The sequence below is a fragment of the Aspergillus fumigatus genome, chromosome 1, assembly GCF_000002655.1.
Source record: "Aspergillus fumigatus Af293 chromosome 1, whole genome shotgun sequence".
Taxonomy (NCBI): domain Eukaryota; kingdom Fungi; phylum Ascomycota; class Eurotiomycetes; order Eurotiales; family Aspergillaceae; genus Aspergillus; species Aspergillus fumigatus.
In genome coordinates, this window is record NC_007194.1 from 1045840 (window position 1) to 1062854 (window position 17015).

General features: G+C 48.1%; 4 protein-coding genes across 4 annotated transcripts; 3 read left to right on the forward strand and 1 right to left on the reverse strand.

Annotated features, from left to right (window-relative positions):
- Positions 1-4504: 4504 nt before the first annotated feature.
- On the forward strand, positions 4505-8362 carry AFUA_1G03620 (aldehyde dehydrogenase; the record flags this gene model as incomplete). The annotated part of the gene is made up of 6 exons (XM_745019.2): positions 4505-5941; positions 6036-6119; positions 6201-7156; positions 7230-7623; positions 7681-8123; positions 8215-8362. The coding sequence occupies exons 3-6, from the start codon at positions 6690-6692 to the stop codon at positions 8360-8362; spliced, it is 1452 nt and encodes a 483-aa protein (XP_750112.1). The 5' UTR covers positions 4505-5941; positions 6036-6119; positions 6201-6689.
- Positions 8363-11139: 2777 nt separating this feature from the next.
- Positions 11140-11892, forward strand: AFUA_1G03630 (GPI anchored serine-threonine rich protein; the record flags this gene model as incomplete). The annotated part of the gene is made up of 1 exon (XM_745020.1): positions 11140-11892. The coding sequence occupies one exon, from the start codon at positions 11140-11142 to the stop codon at positions 11890-11892; it is 753 nt and encodes a 250-aa protein (XP_750113.1).
- A 499-nt stretch (positions 11893-12391) lies between these two features.
- On the forward strand, positions 12392-13127 carry AFUA_1G03640 (DUF2462 domain-containing protein). The gene is made up of 3 exons (XM_745021.2): positions 12392-12586; positions 12653-12737; positions 12800-13127. The coding sequence occupies exons 1-3, from the start codon at positions 12408-12410 to the stop codon at positions 12938-12940; spliced, it is 405 nt and encodes a 134-aa protein (XP_750114.2). The 5' UTR covers positions 12392-12407; the 3' UTR covers positions 12941-13127.
- A 23-nt stretch (positions 13128-13150) lies between these two features.
- On the reverse strand, positions 13151-16882 carry AFUA_1G03650 (Zn(II)2Cys6 transcription factor domain-containing protein). The gene is made up of 5 exons (XM_077803807.1): positions 15722-16882; positions 14489-15647; positions 14319-14427; positions 13941-14266; positions 13151-13888 (listed from the first exon to the last, which is right to left on the reverse strand). The coding sequence occupies exons 1-5, from the start codon at positions 15964-15966 to the stop codon at positions 13292-13294; spliced, it is 2436 nt and encodes an 811-aa protein (XP_077659978.1). The 5' UTR covers positions 15967-16882; the 3' UTR covers positions 13151-13291.
- Between the last annotated feature and the right edge of the window lie 133 nt (positions 16883-17015).

Consider the following 17015-nt stretch of genomic DNA (forward strand, 5'->3'; position numbering starts at 1 on the left):
GTGGATTATAGATTTATGTGACCTATCTCCATCTCCCTTGATCTGCTAACAGTTTCCTCTGATTCTCCAGGCAGCAGCGCAAGTGCAACTGGTCTGCCAGGGAGGTTGTACTCCATACCTGAGGTGGGAACTCCAGATCCTTGCTACGCTCAATTGTGACCTGCTTCACCATTAGATCTGTGTTGTTTCATATAAACATCAAAAGCCATCCTATAGTCTACACGCAGTCCTTAGCAGGGAGATAAGGATTTCTAAAATAAAATAAAAAAAACAAAAATCTCATTAGTTGCTCTTCTTAATGCTTGACCAGTAATAATCATATCAAGCACAGAACACTCTCAGTCTCATCATCCACTAAGTGCTGTTGCCATCTGGCAGGGGGCCTGCATGTTGGATAATCAAATTGAGTATGATGATCCTCTATCCCTGCATGCTGTTGTATGGTGGATTGAAACTTGGGGCACCTTCTCTATGCCTCTTTCTTTATTAGGTATGGGAGGGAGAAATTATGTCGCTTTACTCAAAAGTCTGATAACCCTACTTCTATGCAATCTATGCAATCCCCTAGCTATATAGGCGATCCCTAATTCTCCAGGTCATATAAAACAGCTGCACGTGCTTCAGGTAATAGCCCTGCTTTTGGCCGTCTATTTCCACCAGTTTCAGTGCCAAACGTCCTCATTTTGGTGGAATGTCTGGATAATTTGAACCCCAATTGTATAGAGTGGATACCCAGTTAGGATGAGTTCAAGAATCGAAGCTTTATTAGCAGAAATGTAATGCCGTTCTAATCTCCATCAAAGTTAGGGCCCTTATTCAGAAGGGTTAATTAACTTCACTAACAAGATTGCTGTAGAAGCAATTAAGCCGGAGGTTATCTTCTGCATCAGCCAAAAATACAGGACAATAATACCCAGCCGAAGTACACCCCCTTCGGAGTATGTGTCAAGTAAATGCCACGATTCCGATCCCCAAATCAGGCCTTCAGGCTTCTGACCATTCGAAATCATCTCCATTCATTTCCCAAGGTTGGGCAGCGATCAAGCAACCACAGTCGTTCCGGTACTAGTCTATCAAGCTGGTCTACGGGCTTGACGATCCCAAGATCTGGCAGCGAATGCCAACAGTGAATCCCTGCTTATGAGGATGTCCTGCTCGAGGTTTGTGGGATGGCGCCCAACATTGAGAAGTCTAACTCAATTCGGTCTGTAGCGATCTGATTGAGGTCCTGATCACGCTTCCAGCCGTTTAACTGCGCTTGCTGATTTTGTCTGACGATCTCGATGTGTTGCATGACAATGGCGGTGGAGGGGGATCGTCAGGAGGAAGCTTGACATAACCCTCCGTCTAGTCTCCAAATATCGATCGTAATATTGTTTTGTGGGGTCAGATCTATTGTGATGCAGGCCTGCACAGGTGTTCCACGGGGTTCGACCCATCCTCTCGCCTCACTCTTGAGCTGTTGCGATGGCTCCGAGGATCCAACTTCCAGCACAACTGAGACGTTCGCTGTTATTTCCGGAGACCATACCACGTCAGGCTCTTTAACCCAGTCACCCAGCCTGATTCTTGGTGAAGACATCGAGATGAAATCGTCTGAAACACCCATTCGAATCAACTGTGCATCAATCATGCCTCTCATGATGTAACAACCATGTAAGGTAGCCAGTGTCAAGTACTAATATCCGTGACTAGCTCACCCACACCGCTTCCGGGCCACTGAGCTAAGAAGGTCATCCGAACGATGTACTACTGATCAGCTCAAGGTAAAGTAGTGTCTGTAGGGTTATCCCTCCAATTACCGCCAAGATTCTTATTTTGTGGGGCTTTTAAGCTTAGGTACTTAGCATGTGTCTAAGCTGATTGGCTACCTTTACACTATATATTCCAAAGGCAAAAGTCAGTGTACTTTACTCCGTAGTAGTGTCTTTTGTATTGTATTCTGTCTGATTGGCTTAAGGAAATGCTTATGGGGCGCGGAATACCCGCTAAATGATTCAGATCTACTCCGTATGCCCTGACAATATCGCATGACATTTGCCTCTGGATGAAATCAGGGTGGTTGCCTGGGTTAATAGACACAAGGACATGGTTTTATAATTATGAGAGTATTATAAGAGATAGTCTGAGTAATTCATTGTTATGTGCATCTTAAGAGTAATAATGTTATGTGACATGTCATTTATGCAGCTACATAGTGTGATCCTCCTCTAGGCATGGCATCTTCATATACCACTGCCTTCTTGATGTCATGTCCTGACAAAACCTCTGTGTTTCTAATTTTCTACGGGAAAACTTACTGTCCATATAAAGCCATATTTTAATGAGTGTATACTGGTAGTTCAGTGATTTGTTTATGTTTTAGCTAATCCCTGAGGCCTCTCAAAAAGTTGCCTCTCTGGCAAACACCGCGCAGCGCGTGCCACACTATCTCTTCAACTAAAGCTCATCCAGATTTCCACCGGACTACATCCAGAACGAGTGTAAGGAGCAAATCTATATGGTGTAATTAAAAACTAACGTCCCAATGAGAAATTACTAGTAGTGATCCAAAATCAAGACTGCCCAGACATGCTGACGCGCTTACAAAAGAAGATACTGCTCTGCCTCAAGCCATGACTCGCACGCACGCATCTGCCATGCTAGATATATATGATACCAGATACGGTTAACGGGGCTTGTCCGGCTTAGGGGGCTCACTTCAACCAAGGAATTGACTCTCTCGATCGCCCTCTCGATTTTATCGACCCTCACGATTGACTCTCTTGATTGCATGGTAAGAGCTGGGTCATGACTGCACATTCGTCTTGCGCATCAGAAGAAGAAGGTGGAAAGCTGGCAAAACCGCAGGATGTCTAGGCGCAAGGATAGAACGAGAGAGTAAGGGAAGGCAAGCTGAAGAAGACCAAAAGCGCAAGAAGAAGGATGGAGGCAAGAAAGAAAAGAGAAGGGGTGAACTGTTGACGAAGAGGCTCTAACTGCTCAACTTTATAAAAGAAACACACTTAAAGTTAGGCAGTCGAGCTCTCCCCAGCCTACCACTCTACTGCAATACCGTACCCATCAAGTTTTACCCTAGTATCGCAGCACTAAAAGCACCTCCGTAGATATCATCACTTTAGATTGCCCCCGCCTGTCACCTTGCAGCCAGTGGCCTCCACAGCCCCGTCGTTTACCAGACTGGGTTCAGAATAACTCCACTCGATGGGAGATGGAGATGGTTATGCTTGCGGATTGGAAAAAAGGGCGGCTTTATAGGCTCCTGAGGGCTCTCAACGCCACGACATCGAATTGCAAATCTGTGGCGGCCACAGGGCTTCTGACAGAATCGCCATGTACACAAGATCTAGATAATATTGCACACATTCCATTCTTGACTCGCTCCTCAGGGACCTATGCCTGCAGCAGAGAATAACCGCATTCAGCAGTCAGCACCAAACTGTAGACTAGATCTTAGGAAGTAGATTGTAGTAGATTATATAAGTAGGGCGTAGAGTAGGACATATATAATAGAGTAGATTGCACGACGTAGGCTGTCGGACGTAGGCTGTAGAGTATAGAAAAGATTGTAGAGTAGATCATAGGACCTAGACTATATAGAATGTAGTAATGTAGTTTGTAGGGTACAAGTATATGGCATGGAGTAGATCATTGGACATAGAGTAGGATGTAGACTATAGTATATAAGGAGACATCATTCATCAATTCATACCTCATACCCAAAGTAGGTACTAGGTACATAGTATTTAGGTACCAAGTTGTGCTCCACTGCCCATTAATAAGTGCCTGCATCATGCTGTCAGTCACTGGTTTAGAAGAGTTTAAAGAGTGAAATCAGCGGAAGTTCAGAGGTTTTGTTAAGGATTCTAGTTTCTATTCCCTTACCAGACTTGCTTTCTCAGGAGCCAGGAGACTCAGGACTCAGGAATGCATACCTAGTAAGGGCCAGAAGTCACTCTCAACTCTAAAGTACGAAGTACCCATAAATAATAAAAGGGCGAAGGCCTGCCAGTCCTGCATTCTGATTAACATCAAGGGATAAGCACCTTTTATCTCTACTCTACAGTCTACAGAGAACCTCCTTCTCTATAGATGTAACTGTATATCTGCAAGTCCAAAACACATGACCATTTCCAAGCTCTCAAAATTCAGACTCAGACTAGCAGCGGACGATGTCACTCAAGTTTGAAGTCTGATTCTATGCTCAATGTCATACTCAAGTATATGTGTCAACTCATGTTAATAGTTGAATTAATTAATATTTTAATTCTTATAGCACTAATTTGAACAAGAAATTACCGCTAGGTAAAAGATTGCATTGAATGTTATTATTATCTTTAGGGTCGTTTGCTGCTGGCATTTTGTCCTCAGTTAGTGACCCTTCTTACTACCACCTCGATTTGGACTCAGGTACCTCTTAACCTTAAGGATGTGCAAATTAGCAGGCCAGTTCGAAGCGGTTCGGATGAAGGAGACGAGATCCAAATTAACAATCAAGTAATAGCTTGTTCAAAGTGATCTATTGGCCTAAGATAAAGTCAAACTGAGATACAGGTCCGATGTTGAAGACGATAAATCACATAGCATTGAAAAAGGAATAAGAAAACATCATTAGTAAAGCAAGACTCGCTGTAGGAGCCCGGATGATATGCGCCGCTGCATTTCGATTTCGGGCCATGGCTGGCAAAGTCGACGGAGTCGAATGGGCTTGTAGAACCTGTTCTCGTCGTAGAACAAAGAAAGGTGTATCGTACCCCCGAAGGCCCCGAACCAGCAAGTGGCTGTCGAAAGGGATATCAACATCAGGGCAGCGAGATCTAGTAATATCGAACGAAAAGAGGAGACGATGTCGTAAAACAGACAAACCAGCGCAGGTAATCGTGTAGCATTGTGAACACATAAGAGCGAAGGCAAGGCAATCGTAAGGCGTAGTCAATAGGATCGCACCGGAAATCGATGCACTATAAGTAGAAGTCGTCAAGCTTCTTCAACCACAGTTATGCGCATCTTGGGCAAGAATCAGTGCTTCCTGTGCTGCTGTGCAGCGCACTGTTGTCTCGCCAAAGACCCTGTAATAGAGTCGGAGAGCAACAGGAGTCTTTTGAATGCTTTCTGAGCTGAAAGGGCGCTGGTTTGTGGGTTGGTCTCCATATCCTTGATGCACGTAATGAGTTGGTGATGGGCAACATTGACCTCTTTTGCCATTCTATGTTCTTTCAACGAAACACCAGATGCTGCTGTCTTTAAGGTTGTCTTTTACAACCTCTATCTCCTTTCTCATTTTTTGTTCTGTCGAACTACATCAACTGTTCAATCCTCAATGACTAATGATTTAAGCACACTTATCTTATTTCATGTTGATGCACCTTGTGCTCTATCTACTGTTTGAAAGTTGAACTACAATCAGCAAACTATGAATCCCAGAAGAAATTGAAGCGGACCCTCTATGTCATACTATAACAGATAATGGAAATAATCTATTTCTACTTGTTCCCTTCACCTTGTATCCTGGCCAGTGTGTTAAATTTTACGGGAGAGAGTATGGGCCGTGGAATCCAGTTTCAGTGAGGCTAACTAATAGAGTGTTGTGGTAGTTATGCAACAGTATAGTCAGAATCGTTCATTCTTATGTGTATCCCAAGAGTAGTGTAGTACATGTTACTAACAACTACATGATGTGCTCATGCGCTTGGGTCAGAAGACCGTGAAGTGGTGGGAAGATTGCAACAAGAGTTGGCCATGATCTCAAGTCGGGCAAGGAGGCTTTACAGACCACGCACTGAGATGCTAAGCCTCAGCTGCGCGCTTTCTCTCAACAGGAACGCTATACGGGAGTACCACTTCTAATAATTCACCGTCACCTAAGACTACGGAGTAGTCAATATCCGTCCTCTCGAAGCGCCTAGACATTGTCCTTAAAAGTGACTTACAGAAACCTTAGGTAAAGAACTAATGACTGCTTCTTTTTGTCCAATGAGATTTCTTATGATCCTCACTACTGCATGTGCAACAGGCCTTAATCATCGTTGATGCAGGTCCGGCAAATTTTCAAGGCAATTCTGTCAGCTGCTCGCGCACCACCCTCGCCAATCAGATAGGAGCATCTGCGCCGCCACTAGGTACAAGCTTGATATTACCCCTCCAGCACCTTGGATTCTCTGCACATCTGCAACTGACCAACAGTCAACGGCTTCATATAGAGAGGTATATATTTGTATTCCTTTAAATGGGCTGTATGGGTGGCTCTCGCGTATCTATGGCAATGGTGACAATGGCTTAATGCTTCATTTACAGCGTAGGGCTGCCAAGCTGGGCTACTCTCGTTCGGCTTGACTCCACGGGGTGGAGGACAAATAGATATGTACCCCTCAGCTACAGAGTGCTGCAGTGTCGGTTTCTGTTCCCCCACCTTACTACCGAACCATCCCCCACCTCACTACCGAACCAACCTTGAGCTCTCGTCTCTCCCATTGGAACAACTACTTCCCCTGTTGGAGAAAATCGCCTCCATAAGATACAATTCCCGAGAGACACTCCCGATTCAAGAGGGCCAGCTTCCACAACACACTCCCTTTTTCGTTCTCGTCGAGTCCTTCCTTTTCGCCTTGTACATACTCCTCGATAATACTTTGTAGTTCTCTCTTGTTATAATTTCAGCGTTGGATACCCCTGCCGAAGAGATCGTCAATATGGCCGCAAACGGTGCTAAAGCTGATTCTGGCGTCATCCCCCTCATCATCAATAACGAGTCGATCGTGACGGAGAATGTTTTCGATATCCATGCGCCCGCTACCGGGCAAGTGTTGCATCAATGCGCCGCCGCCTCGGTCGACCATGCCAACCGTGCCGTAGCAGCCGCGAAGGCTGCTTTCCCTGCGTGGAGCAGGATGAAGCCCTACGACCGCAGAGACGTCCTTATGAAAGCCGCCGATATCATGTTCGCTAGAAGTGAAGAGTTGATTAAATATCAGATGGAGGAGACGGGCGCCGGGAGGATGTTCGCGGAGAAGACGTGTCTTTTGGGAGCTGGATTCCTCAAGGACTTTGCTGCTAGAATCCCGTCGATTGAAGGCTCCGTACCTTCTGTCACTCAGGACGGTGAGTGCGCAATGGTATTCAAGGAGCCGTATGGGGTGGTCTTGGGAATTGCACCTTGGTAAGATACACTATTTCGAGTCTGCTTTTGCGACGTCGTCTTCGCATAGAAATTGACCATTTGATTTTGGTAGGAACGCTCCGTTCATTCTTGGAGTTCGTGCTGTCGCGCTTCCGCTAGCTGCCGGTAACACCGCCATCCTCAAAGGCTCAGAGCTGGCTCCCAAATGTTTCTGGGCAATTGGTGACATTTTTCGGGAAGCTGGTCTTCCCGCCGGATGCTTGAATGTCCTGTACCACAGAACTGCTGATGCGGCTGAGGTGACCACTGCTCTAATTGCCCATCCTGCCGTGCGCAAGGTGAACTTCACCGGAAGCACTCAAGTTGGTTCTATCATCGCTGCGACGGCCGGGAAGTATACCAAGCCTGTGCTCCTCGAGTTGGGAGGCAAGGCGTCAGCTATTGTTTTGGACGACGCGAACCTGGAGAAGGCTGCGTTCTGCTGCGCTCTTGGATCGTTTATGCATGTGAGTATTGGTTCGTTGACGCCCTGGGATGCGTTCAGAAGGCTGACTTAAAACCAGTCCGGCCAGATCTGCATGTCCACGGAGCGCATTGTCGTACAGCGCGCAATCGCAGACAAATTCCGTCAGCTGCTGGCTGAGAATGCAGAAAAGCTCTTCGGAAAAGCTGCGCCAGCACCGGTGCTGGTAACCTCGGCAGCTGTCAAGAAGAATAAGACGCTCGTTGCTGATGCGCTCTCCAAGGGCGCCAGCGTCCTCTTCGGCGATGCAAACGCCACAGAGTCATCTGATCACAGCCTACGGCCCGTGATTGTGGACAACGTCACCAAGGATATGGACCTCTACTCCACAGAATCATTCGGTCCAACAGTATCTCTCATTGTAGTGGATACTGAGGAAGACGCTATTGCGCTGGCCAACGACACAGAATACGGCCTTACATCGGCAGTCTTCACTGACAACTTGTTCCGAGGTCTTCGTGTGGCCAAGCAGATCGAGGCCGGGTAAGTCTTTTTTTCCTCTCAGCTTTTGCAGTTAGCTTTGGTGGCCCTGTCAGAACCACAGTAAAGTTGCTGACATCGCTGTGCCACTTAGTGCCGTCCATATCAATTCCCTGACTGTCCATGACGAACCCACCTTGCCCCACGGTGGATGGAAGAGCAGTGGCTTTGGTCGCTTCGGAGGCGGCACTGCGGCCTTTGACGAGTGGTTGCAAACCAAGACAGTCACCTGGACGCAATGATTGCTTTTTTTCATGTCTATCATTCATGGACGAGTATCGTAGACCCTGAGACATTTCCAACTTCATTGATGATCATGGCACGATCTTCTGGTAGCCGGCTCTTTTATATTCGGTAGTAACTCGCAAGTTCTACCATCTTGCGCAGTACTTGGTAATAAAGCATAATTTGATTCCCCTCTATCCTAGGCTGTCGAGCCAGAGTTGGATTGCAGTAAACTTCTTGCTCCGCGTCAGGTTGAGCCTCAAGTCGACCCTCGTCGAAATCGTAGGGCTGAACAGCGTACAGCATAAGCCATTCAAAGACACAAGGACAAGATACGGTCGGCATATTCCTACACATTCAACGGTTTATGTGTCACTTTTAGATGCATCATTTTCTAGCAGGTGACATGCAGCTCGCAAGTCTGCAATGCTCCATGTATGTAGTTCAGGCCTCATCGGCTATTTCAGCTTCGTGATTGGGTCAATCCAGAACTCTGTTTTAAGGGGCCAGCCGGGGACGAAAGGGACACACTGACACCCTGCGCTTGGACCGGCGCCAACTGGGAATTATCATTTCCTTTTTGCAGGACGCCTAGGCAGCAGCCAGCATGACTGGAGGGGATGTGGCTATCTATGTTGTACAGACATTGTAGGAAGGTTCTTCACTTACAGGTAAGACGAGTTGCAGGGGTTTATCTGAGCCTTGTTTTGTACCCTGAACACGCCCTTTTCAGCTTGACTGTGATGGGCCAATAATGGCCGGCACAGCCGATATACGCTGTTCCGCCTCAGATCGCCTCAACATGCGCGATTTCTAGATATCTCCTCAGCGGGAAAGCGGTGTGGGTGGGTTAGTCACGGATATAGCGGAGATGCAGTGGCTCCGAATGCTCCACCGGCATGTCGAAAACCAGAAAGGAGCGACCGGGAGACCCGCGACCATCCTCGTTCAGGGACATGCATGGGATGACTTCATCGAAACGATCATCGTTGGATCGACCATAATGAGCTGTTATCGTTTATCAATTGAGTTGTCCATTTCTACCAGTGTTGGACAATCAATCTCCAAATCCACCGTCGTAGATGTAAGCTCCAGCTCGTGGAATCTTCCGTTTGTTTGTCCTCCGTACCACAGAGCATGGCTTACCTGACCCGGGTGGAGGCACATTTCCCATAAACTATTGGCCAGAATCCAGGGGTATTAATAGTCCCTATTTTGATTAATTGTTGACCTCTGCCTGTCTCACTCAAGGTCGCTTGAAGTGTATTTTTTCGTTAGTCCTGCAGCCTTGTGGCGTATGTCTCATTTAGGATCTCACACACCTGGAAGCCAGGCACTCGTCAGCATCGTCACCCTGCCAAGGAAGGATTAAGCTAGATCCTTTTGTACAGGGGCAAATCGGATAATATCCGAAGTTTTGTTGAAGCAGGAGATATCGAGACAAGGTATCCAAGGAGTATCTAAGGGAGTATCTACTCTGTACAGGAGTCAATATGATGTTGAGGGGCTGACAAGTTGTGGAAATGGAGTGGACATACGAAGTACGAAGTACTGTCTGTGTGTCGGAAGATTGTTCTGTACCTCTCTTACGGGGTACGGAGTAAACATTGGAATTCGACACGTTCATCATCGGCGATTCATCGGATGTTTTCAACACCCAGGCTCCTGACACTCAGCCTTTTGATGTGTATCCAGGCTCCCGTACTGTTCCATCGCCATCGTCCGTACTCTTGAAGGGCCGAACCATGGCAACATCCTACAGAGTACGGAGTACCTATTTGTAGAATTGATCTTCTGCCAGCGTTCCCTATCCCCCACGAGAGGGTGGGTCATGGTGATACTAAGTCCATATTACAGTTCAGTGTGGCACCGTTGACTCGTAGTCCTATTTGCCAATCAGTCTGTCGCAACAATCACAATGGCCATGCTGATCTTTCTATCTGTCGATACTATCCAAAATAACAGTGTCACCGTCCAGAAAACATGCACAAAATTGTGAGAGACCTTGGAGAAAAAATTTCAGTCAACCTCATGGTCAATGGCTATGATTGATGGCCAAAATGCAATTTACTTGCAGGCCGAGACTCACAATCCTTAAGGATCAGGGACCCTAGAGGCCTACAGCAGCTAACAATTGAACTAAAACATCTCATCTTTTAGTTCCACCAGTCAAACGGCTCAGAGGGGGATACGAGGGCTTCTTAATTCTTCCCGCCCTATTTGTCAGGGTCTCATTTTTCCATTCTTGCTGAGTGTTCCATCATTCCAGCGGTGGCCAGCATCACAACAGGAGGAGCTCGAGAGTTTTCTTTCCCCTTAAAGGTCATTATTTATTTATATGGAGCATGTCGTGACACATACTCCATATTCGACATTGGCATGCTCATTCGACCCACATCCGTAGTATGACCCCCAGATCCGCCCATGATGCCTGAAAATGTTCCGTTGAACTGGGCTGAGGCTATTTACTGGCTAGGGTAAATGACTGAATGCTAGGGCCGAGGGCCCCTCCTCTCATCATCCTTCACTCCTTCAAGGAGAAACAGTCTCAGGCTTAGCTCGAAATGATGCTAGCCCATTACTCTTCAATTCTAATTTGAATCCTTGTCTCCCTTGCCCTTCTCTCTCTTTTCTTTCTTTCTCTCTTCATCCCAAACTCTTTGCGTCGTTTATTACCTACGACAGCAGCCACTCTTTTGAACTCCAGTCATTCATTTCAAAATCTTACGAGATTCTTAAGAACCAGTCGCTCTTTTTGCCTAGCCTATTCGCCTAATCCTCAAGGAAGACAAAAATGCGTTTCGTCACCGTTGCTATCTCTGCCCTTGTGGCCATGGCTTCCGCCTACACTCAGCCCGACTACTCTAAGCCTCCTCAGGGCAATGCCATCCTGAAGCCCGGTCTGAACGAGCAGGTTCCTGTCGGCAAGCCCTACACCATTACGTGGGATCCCACCACTGAGGGCCCCGTCTCTCTGGTCCTCCTGCGCGGCCCCAGCACCAATGTCGTTCCCCTCTCCACCATCGTTGAGTCGATCCCCAACACGGGCTCATACTCCTGGACTCCCAGCACCGACCTCGAGAACGACGTCACCCACTATGGTCTCCTGCTTGTCGTTGAGGGTACTGGTCAGTACCAGTGGTCAACTCAGTTCGGCATCTCCAACCCCGGGAAGGCTGCCGACACTCCTGCTGCCAGCGTGACCGCGACCACCTCCGCCACTTCCGAGGTTGAGACCCCCGCTGCTTCTTCTCCCGCTGACTCCAATGTCACCCTCGTCACCACCGAGACGACTACTTGGTGCCCAGAGTCCACTGCCAAGCCCACCTCGATCCCCGTCATCGTTCCCACCGGCGCTCCTTCCATCCCCTCTGGCTCGCCTACTCCTTCTGCCTACCCCAGCAGCACTTTGATCAGCAAGACCTACAGCCCTAGCGGCCCCTCTGGCACGAGCCCGACTCCTATCCTCTTCACTGGTGCAGCAGACCGCACCGCTGTCAGCGTCGGTGCTGTTGCCGCTGGTGTTCTCGCCGTCCTCGCTTTCTAAGTTCCTCCCCCCAAGGGGTCAAAGTCCGTTCATGACCTGTAAATTCTTCGGTGGACATAATAATTCTTGACTCTCGAGGTGCCGAGCTTCGCTTTTACTTCGTCCGTGTTTCAGCATAGCCTGGAATATACTTTTCGTCTTTTCTTTATATTTGAGCCTGTCATTGTAATGCGAGTCGGCGCGGATATTGTTAGACAGGATATCTAATGAGATATGGTAAAATTGAGCGCAGAGACCGGGTCACCTCGCCTCCACTAGATCTAAGACTCAGTGGTCATCTTCACGCTGATACGACCCACGCCATCGTACATTGTTCCAATCCTGCATACGTGACAGGTCACGCAGAATCTAACATCTGTCTTTAGTACGAGTAGTCTCAAGAAATACTTAAGATCTCAATATCCGCAAACCCATAGTACTCCTATGTATGGACGGGGATCCTCCGCACCCACCCATAACAACCCCCTATCATTAATCACGTGATAGATAACCCGATAAGCAATTTTCTCCAGCCCATGCACGGGAGCACCATCACGATCTCCAAAACAAACCTCTTTGCAATCTCAACATCTGTGCTGCTGGCAGTACACGTCCACCTCCAACATTGCCACAATTCCAGTTCCATCTGCAGGAACAGAAAATCTAAGATGGCGCAGGGCCCCCTAAAGAAAACCAAGCCGAGCACGGCAAAGCGGTACGTGATTGTCGGCCACCCACAACCACAACCACACCGCAGCTTACTGATGATATGCGAGTTAAGGCCGACAGCCCTAGCTCCCAAGCGAGGACCGCGACAGATTGCGCCCAAGAAGGCAACGCTGATTAAGCAGCAGAAGATTACGAAGGTTGGTTGTGGCTATCACTCTGGACAGATGCTTGAGGGGTGGTGCCGGCTGACAGCTAGTAGAAGCTTACGGCTGGGTTGACGGCGAAGACGGAGAGGACTTTGGCGCAGAGGGCGGGACATCTTGAGTTGCTTGCTGGAGGAAAGAAAGATAAGAAGGCGGAGAAGGAGAAGGGGAAGGAAAAGGGTGGGAAGAAGAATTGAATTGTGGTCGATTCAGATAGAGATAATGATACGATTAATGAAGTATAGATACCCTGTCTATTGGTGATGACTATGTGGGTAAACGATCATCATAGAATATATGTATATATCACGAATCTATGTAAGGGGGAAAAAAAAATCAATATGTACAAAATGATAGAATCATCACTCATAGAGAGGCAAAGCCAAAAAAAAAATAAAATAAAATAAAAAAAAAAAAATAAATAAATAAATAAATAAAAATAAATATAAAAACGCTTCATGGGTATCGTTATCAAAACTCCAATTCCAATCCATCAACAGTCTTGTTCAAGCAAGGGTTTGTTTTTCTTAGTCTCTGGTGAATCGACCCTAAATCTTCGAGACGCGGTTCGGAACACCGGCTTGCTCAATGAGTTCGCGGCCCCGTTCCATCCAGCGCTTGAATCCATCTTCGCTCGGATCCAAGGGGAAGTCGTCCCACACCGCATTTTCCGAATCAGCGTAAGTGGACCAGACGCCCTTGGGCACATCGGCGGTCGACCACGAAGGAAGCTTAGCCTGCACACAGGTGTAGTAGACATAGAGAATTCGGCAAAGCAGCTCGACTCGGTCCTCATAATGCTGCTTCGAAGGGTCGGGTTCGCGGCCGCCGTCTCCGAGGCGCTTCCACCAGGACACTCGCCACCGGAGAGACAGAAGGATATGTCCGAGTTGATTCAGGAAACGCAGGTGTGTCTCTTGAGAGATTTGTTTCCATTTGATGTTGTAAAAGTCCCGTTCCAGCTTCCGGAACCCTTCGACCTCCAGCATGCGGCAGACAATCCGCGACAGCTGCGCCGCTAGCAGAATCTCGCGTTGATCTTCGTGGTTGTGGATGTCCATGGGCCGTTCTTGGCCTCCACCTTGTAGTGGAACGAAGCTGTAGCTGGCACGACTAGGCATGTTGTTCCATTGTGAGAGTAGTGACTAGAATTGAAGTCAGTCAAGGATACAGGGATAAGAATGGCTTAGCACTTACGTAGATATTGTTCATCGGATCGCAATCTCTGACACAGCTCAGCCAATTCTTGGACTTGTCCTTCGACTCCACAATTCGACGGTCGATGAATTCGAGAAAGGTGGATCGTGAGTTACCATTGTACTCGCTCAATGATTTCAAGAACTTGTACGTCTCTGCTAAGTCCAAAACGTACAGCGATCCCCATGCTTGGCTGGCACGGATGTTGAACCGTCCTTGCCGCTCGCTCAAGAGCGTCAAAAGGTCATTCAGGACAAATTTGGATGGGATTTCCATCCGGACTCGACCAGAGCGGTCCACGGTTGGGTGATTGACGGCTCGTTGAGCTGATTGTGGTTAGTCAAGTGTATGTTACGATCAAAATCGTCAACTACGTACAGATATAATTGCATGTTCCATATTCGACAATGTTCGCAAAACAGGCACGCGCACATGGCTGCTCGTGTAGGGTAGGTCGACAAGCATCGCATGGGGAGCTTCCATCACACTGCAATCATCAGCTTTCTGTGATATTGAGACCAAAACAAGCCCGACGCAGGTAAACCAACCTTCCGTTTGTTCAAGCGGCACTGAACACAAGTATCCTTATTCTTCCTCCGCAATCCAGCATTGGCCCTGCCAACCATGCTCAAAGGACCCTTGCGGCGGGCTCCCCGAGGCGGCGATACAAAATCAGCGGAGGCAATGGAGCCACCTTGGCCGTCCTCCTGGACAATCTGCAGTGGTTTCGGCAAACTCTGGTCAATGCTAACGTTCGAGGTACGCTGCTTGCGCTTTCTGACGGTAGCCACCGATTGCAAAGCAAGTGCCTGAGGCCGGCCAGAGGCTCGTTGCGCAGCGGTCGACGAAGCCCTCGATCTGCTAGGAGCAGTCATAAAGAAAGACTCTTGGGGGTTTTCGCTGACTACGAATGCAGTGGCACCCTGCAGCGGCCGTGAGGTTGCAGACGAAGACTCCTTCTTCTGCGCATCCTTCCAAGCACCATCGTCTTCCAGTTGTCGTTCTGCAAACGCCGGCACATCATCACTTAAGCCCGAGTAGGAGCAGTCGTAAACTCCTGAAAGATCACCAGAAACAGAAGAGCTCTCTGACTTGTACTGAAATGCATCCTGAAGTCTTCTGTCATCTTTAGGTAAGGAGTGGTCTTGACAATCTGTTGTTAATGAGGCAGGCGAAGTTAGGTTCGTAGGCAGTTGGGATTCAAGGCTTTCAAGCCAGCGCGATTCGAGCGGGCGCAAAGAGCCCTGGAAGCTGCGAGGCTGATTGATAATCTGGATTTGTACCTGTGGTCTCATCTGAGGAACGGAGATGGGTGCTTGCGCCGACGTATTCGCATCAAGATTGACAGGAGGCTCCGCCCAAGGATCACCGGCGAACTGAAACGCTTGAGAAAGATTCTGGAATGTCAGGTACTGCTCCGGCTGGACCTCCGGAAACCCCTGTCCGTTGGAGAGCTCCCCTCCATCGTCGACGATCACTGTGTTGTTAGAGGTCGGGTCTTTCGCGTAAGGTAAGGCCATAGGCGCGTCCACGGGCAGTCCAGCCGCCATGGGGTTGATGAGCTGGAAGTGCGGCCATGTTTCATCAACGTGAAAGTTATCATCGGTCGAGGAGGGCAAGGTTCTGGGGCTCACGGTCCCGCTGATGGTGCCCTCGATTGCGGCATCCACGGCGCTTAACTTCTCGGGCGAGATGAGACCTGGGTTGCTGCAAGCAAGTGAAAGATCCATCAGCTACTTCTATTGCAACCATCGCGACGGAATAGGAGATTTTGTGCTAACCTGGGGTCGGAATTATGCCCAAAGACAGAGGCGCTGGGCTGATCGTCGGCCAGTGAACCATGTAGAACACCTAAATCCACGACTTCTGCTTCATCCTGATTCGAGTCTGGGCTAGTATCCCACTCGAATTGCTGGTCGTAGCCGCCGTGCTCCCACGAAGCGATCGAAAAAGCGGTATCGGATTGCCAATTGTCGAGTATTTTGGGGTCAATGCCCGCAGCTGTGCCAGCAGTCCCGCAGTCCATACAGGGATATACGAAACCGAAGTGGAGAAAGGGAAACGTCAATGACCTCTCGAGTTAACAGTAACTCAAGAGGGATGTGACTTTCTATCCGTCAAAAGATTGTCGGGTTGCAATTGACGAAGCGGGAAGACTTGACTCTTCCCACTGGTGCAACTGACGCGCGAATGGAGATGAGGATGGAGCAGAGTATCTCCAGATCGCCTGGAGACCCAGCGGAGACAGTCGAGACGATGATACAAGAGCGACTGAAGAGCGAGAGCAGGGATTGATGACAATACTAATAAGAATAAGAATGGTCTGGTGGTGAGGACAGAAATGTGATACAGTCAGTGTGTTGGACCGGGTTGGTTGAATTGATAGTGTTTCCCCACCAAAGATTTTGCGGCGATCGGCCTCCGATGTGAAGCTTACAGCGGGACAGGCTCACTAATAATACGATGGCGTGCTTTGATAAGCTAGCATTGGATGGCCTGTTTCTCTGGTTCTGTGGCAGCGTGTCACTGGAATAAAGGGGATACAGGATGGAGTGTCGCTACTATACATGAGAAGGCAGAGGGGTTACGACGACTTGTTTTAATCCTTCGATTTATAGCCCAAGTCAGCCGGAATCGATTCTGGAAACCTACGGCGTCCAGGATGACTCCAATGTCGAGTACGGAAAAGACGGATCAATGCTGTGTAAGATGGTGCACTATTATTATTATTATTATTATCCTTTCTGCCTTGTCTTGAAAAAAAGTCAAGGGGCGGAGGGATTGGACCACTGAAGGACAAGAGGGTTTGAGAACCTGGGCGGGCACGAGGTGGATGAACTCTGTGATGGTGGTCAGTTTTGCCCGGCAGACTCGCCTCAAGCGGTGATGCTCATTCGCCAATTTCTCAGCATAGTTTCTTGTTTTTTTTTTTTTTTTTTTTTTTTTTTTTTTTTTTTTTGTTTTGTTTTGTTTTTTTGGTTCTCTACCGCACAGTCAACCAAACCCAAATGATCAGTTAAACAATGGGTGAACTCGCTGAGGGGCATTATTATCTACACCAGTGTGTCAAAATCC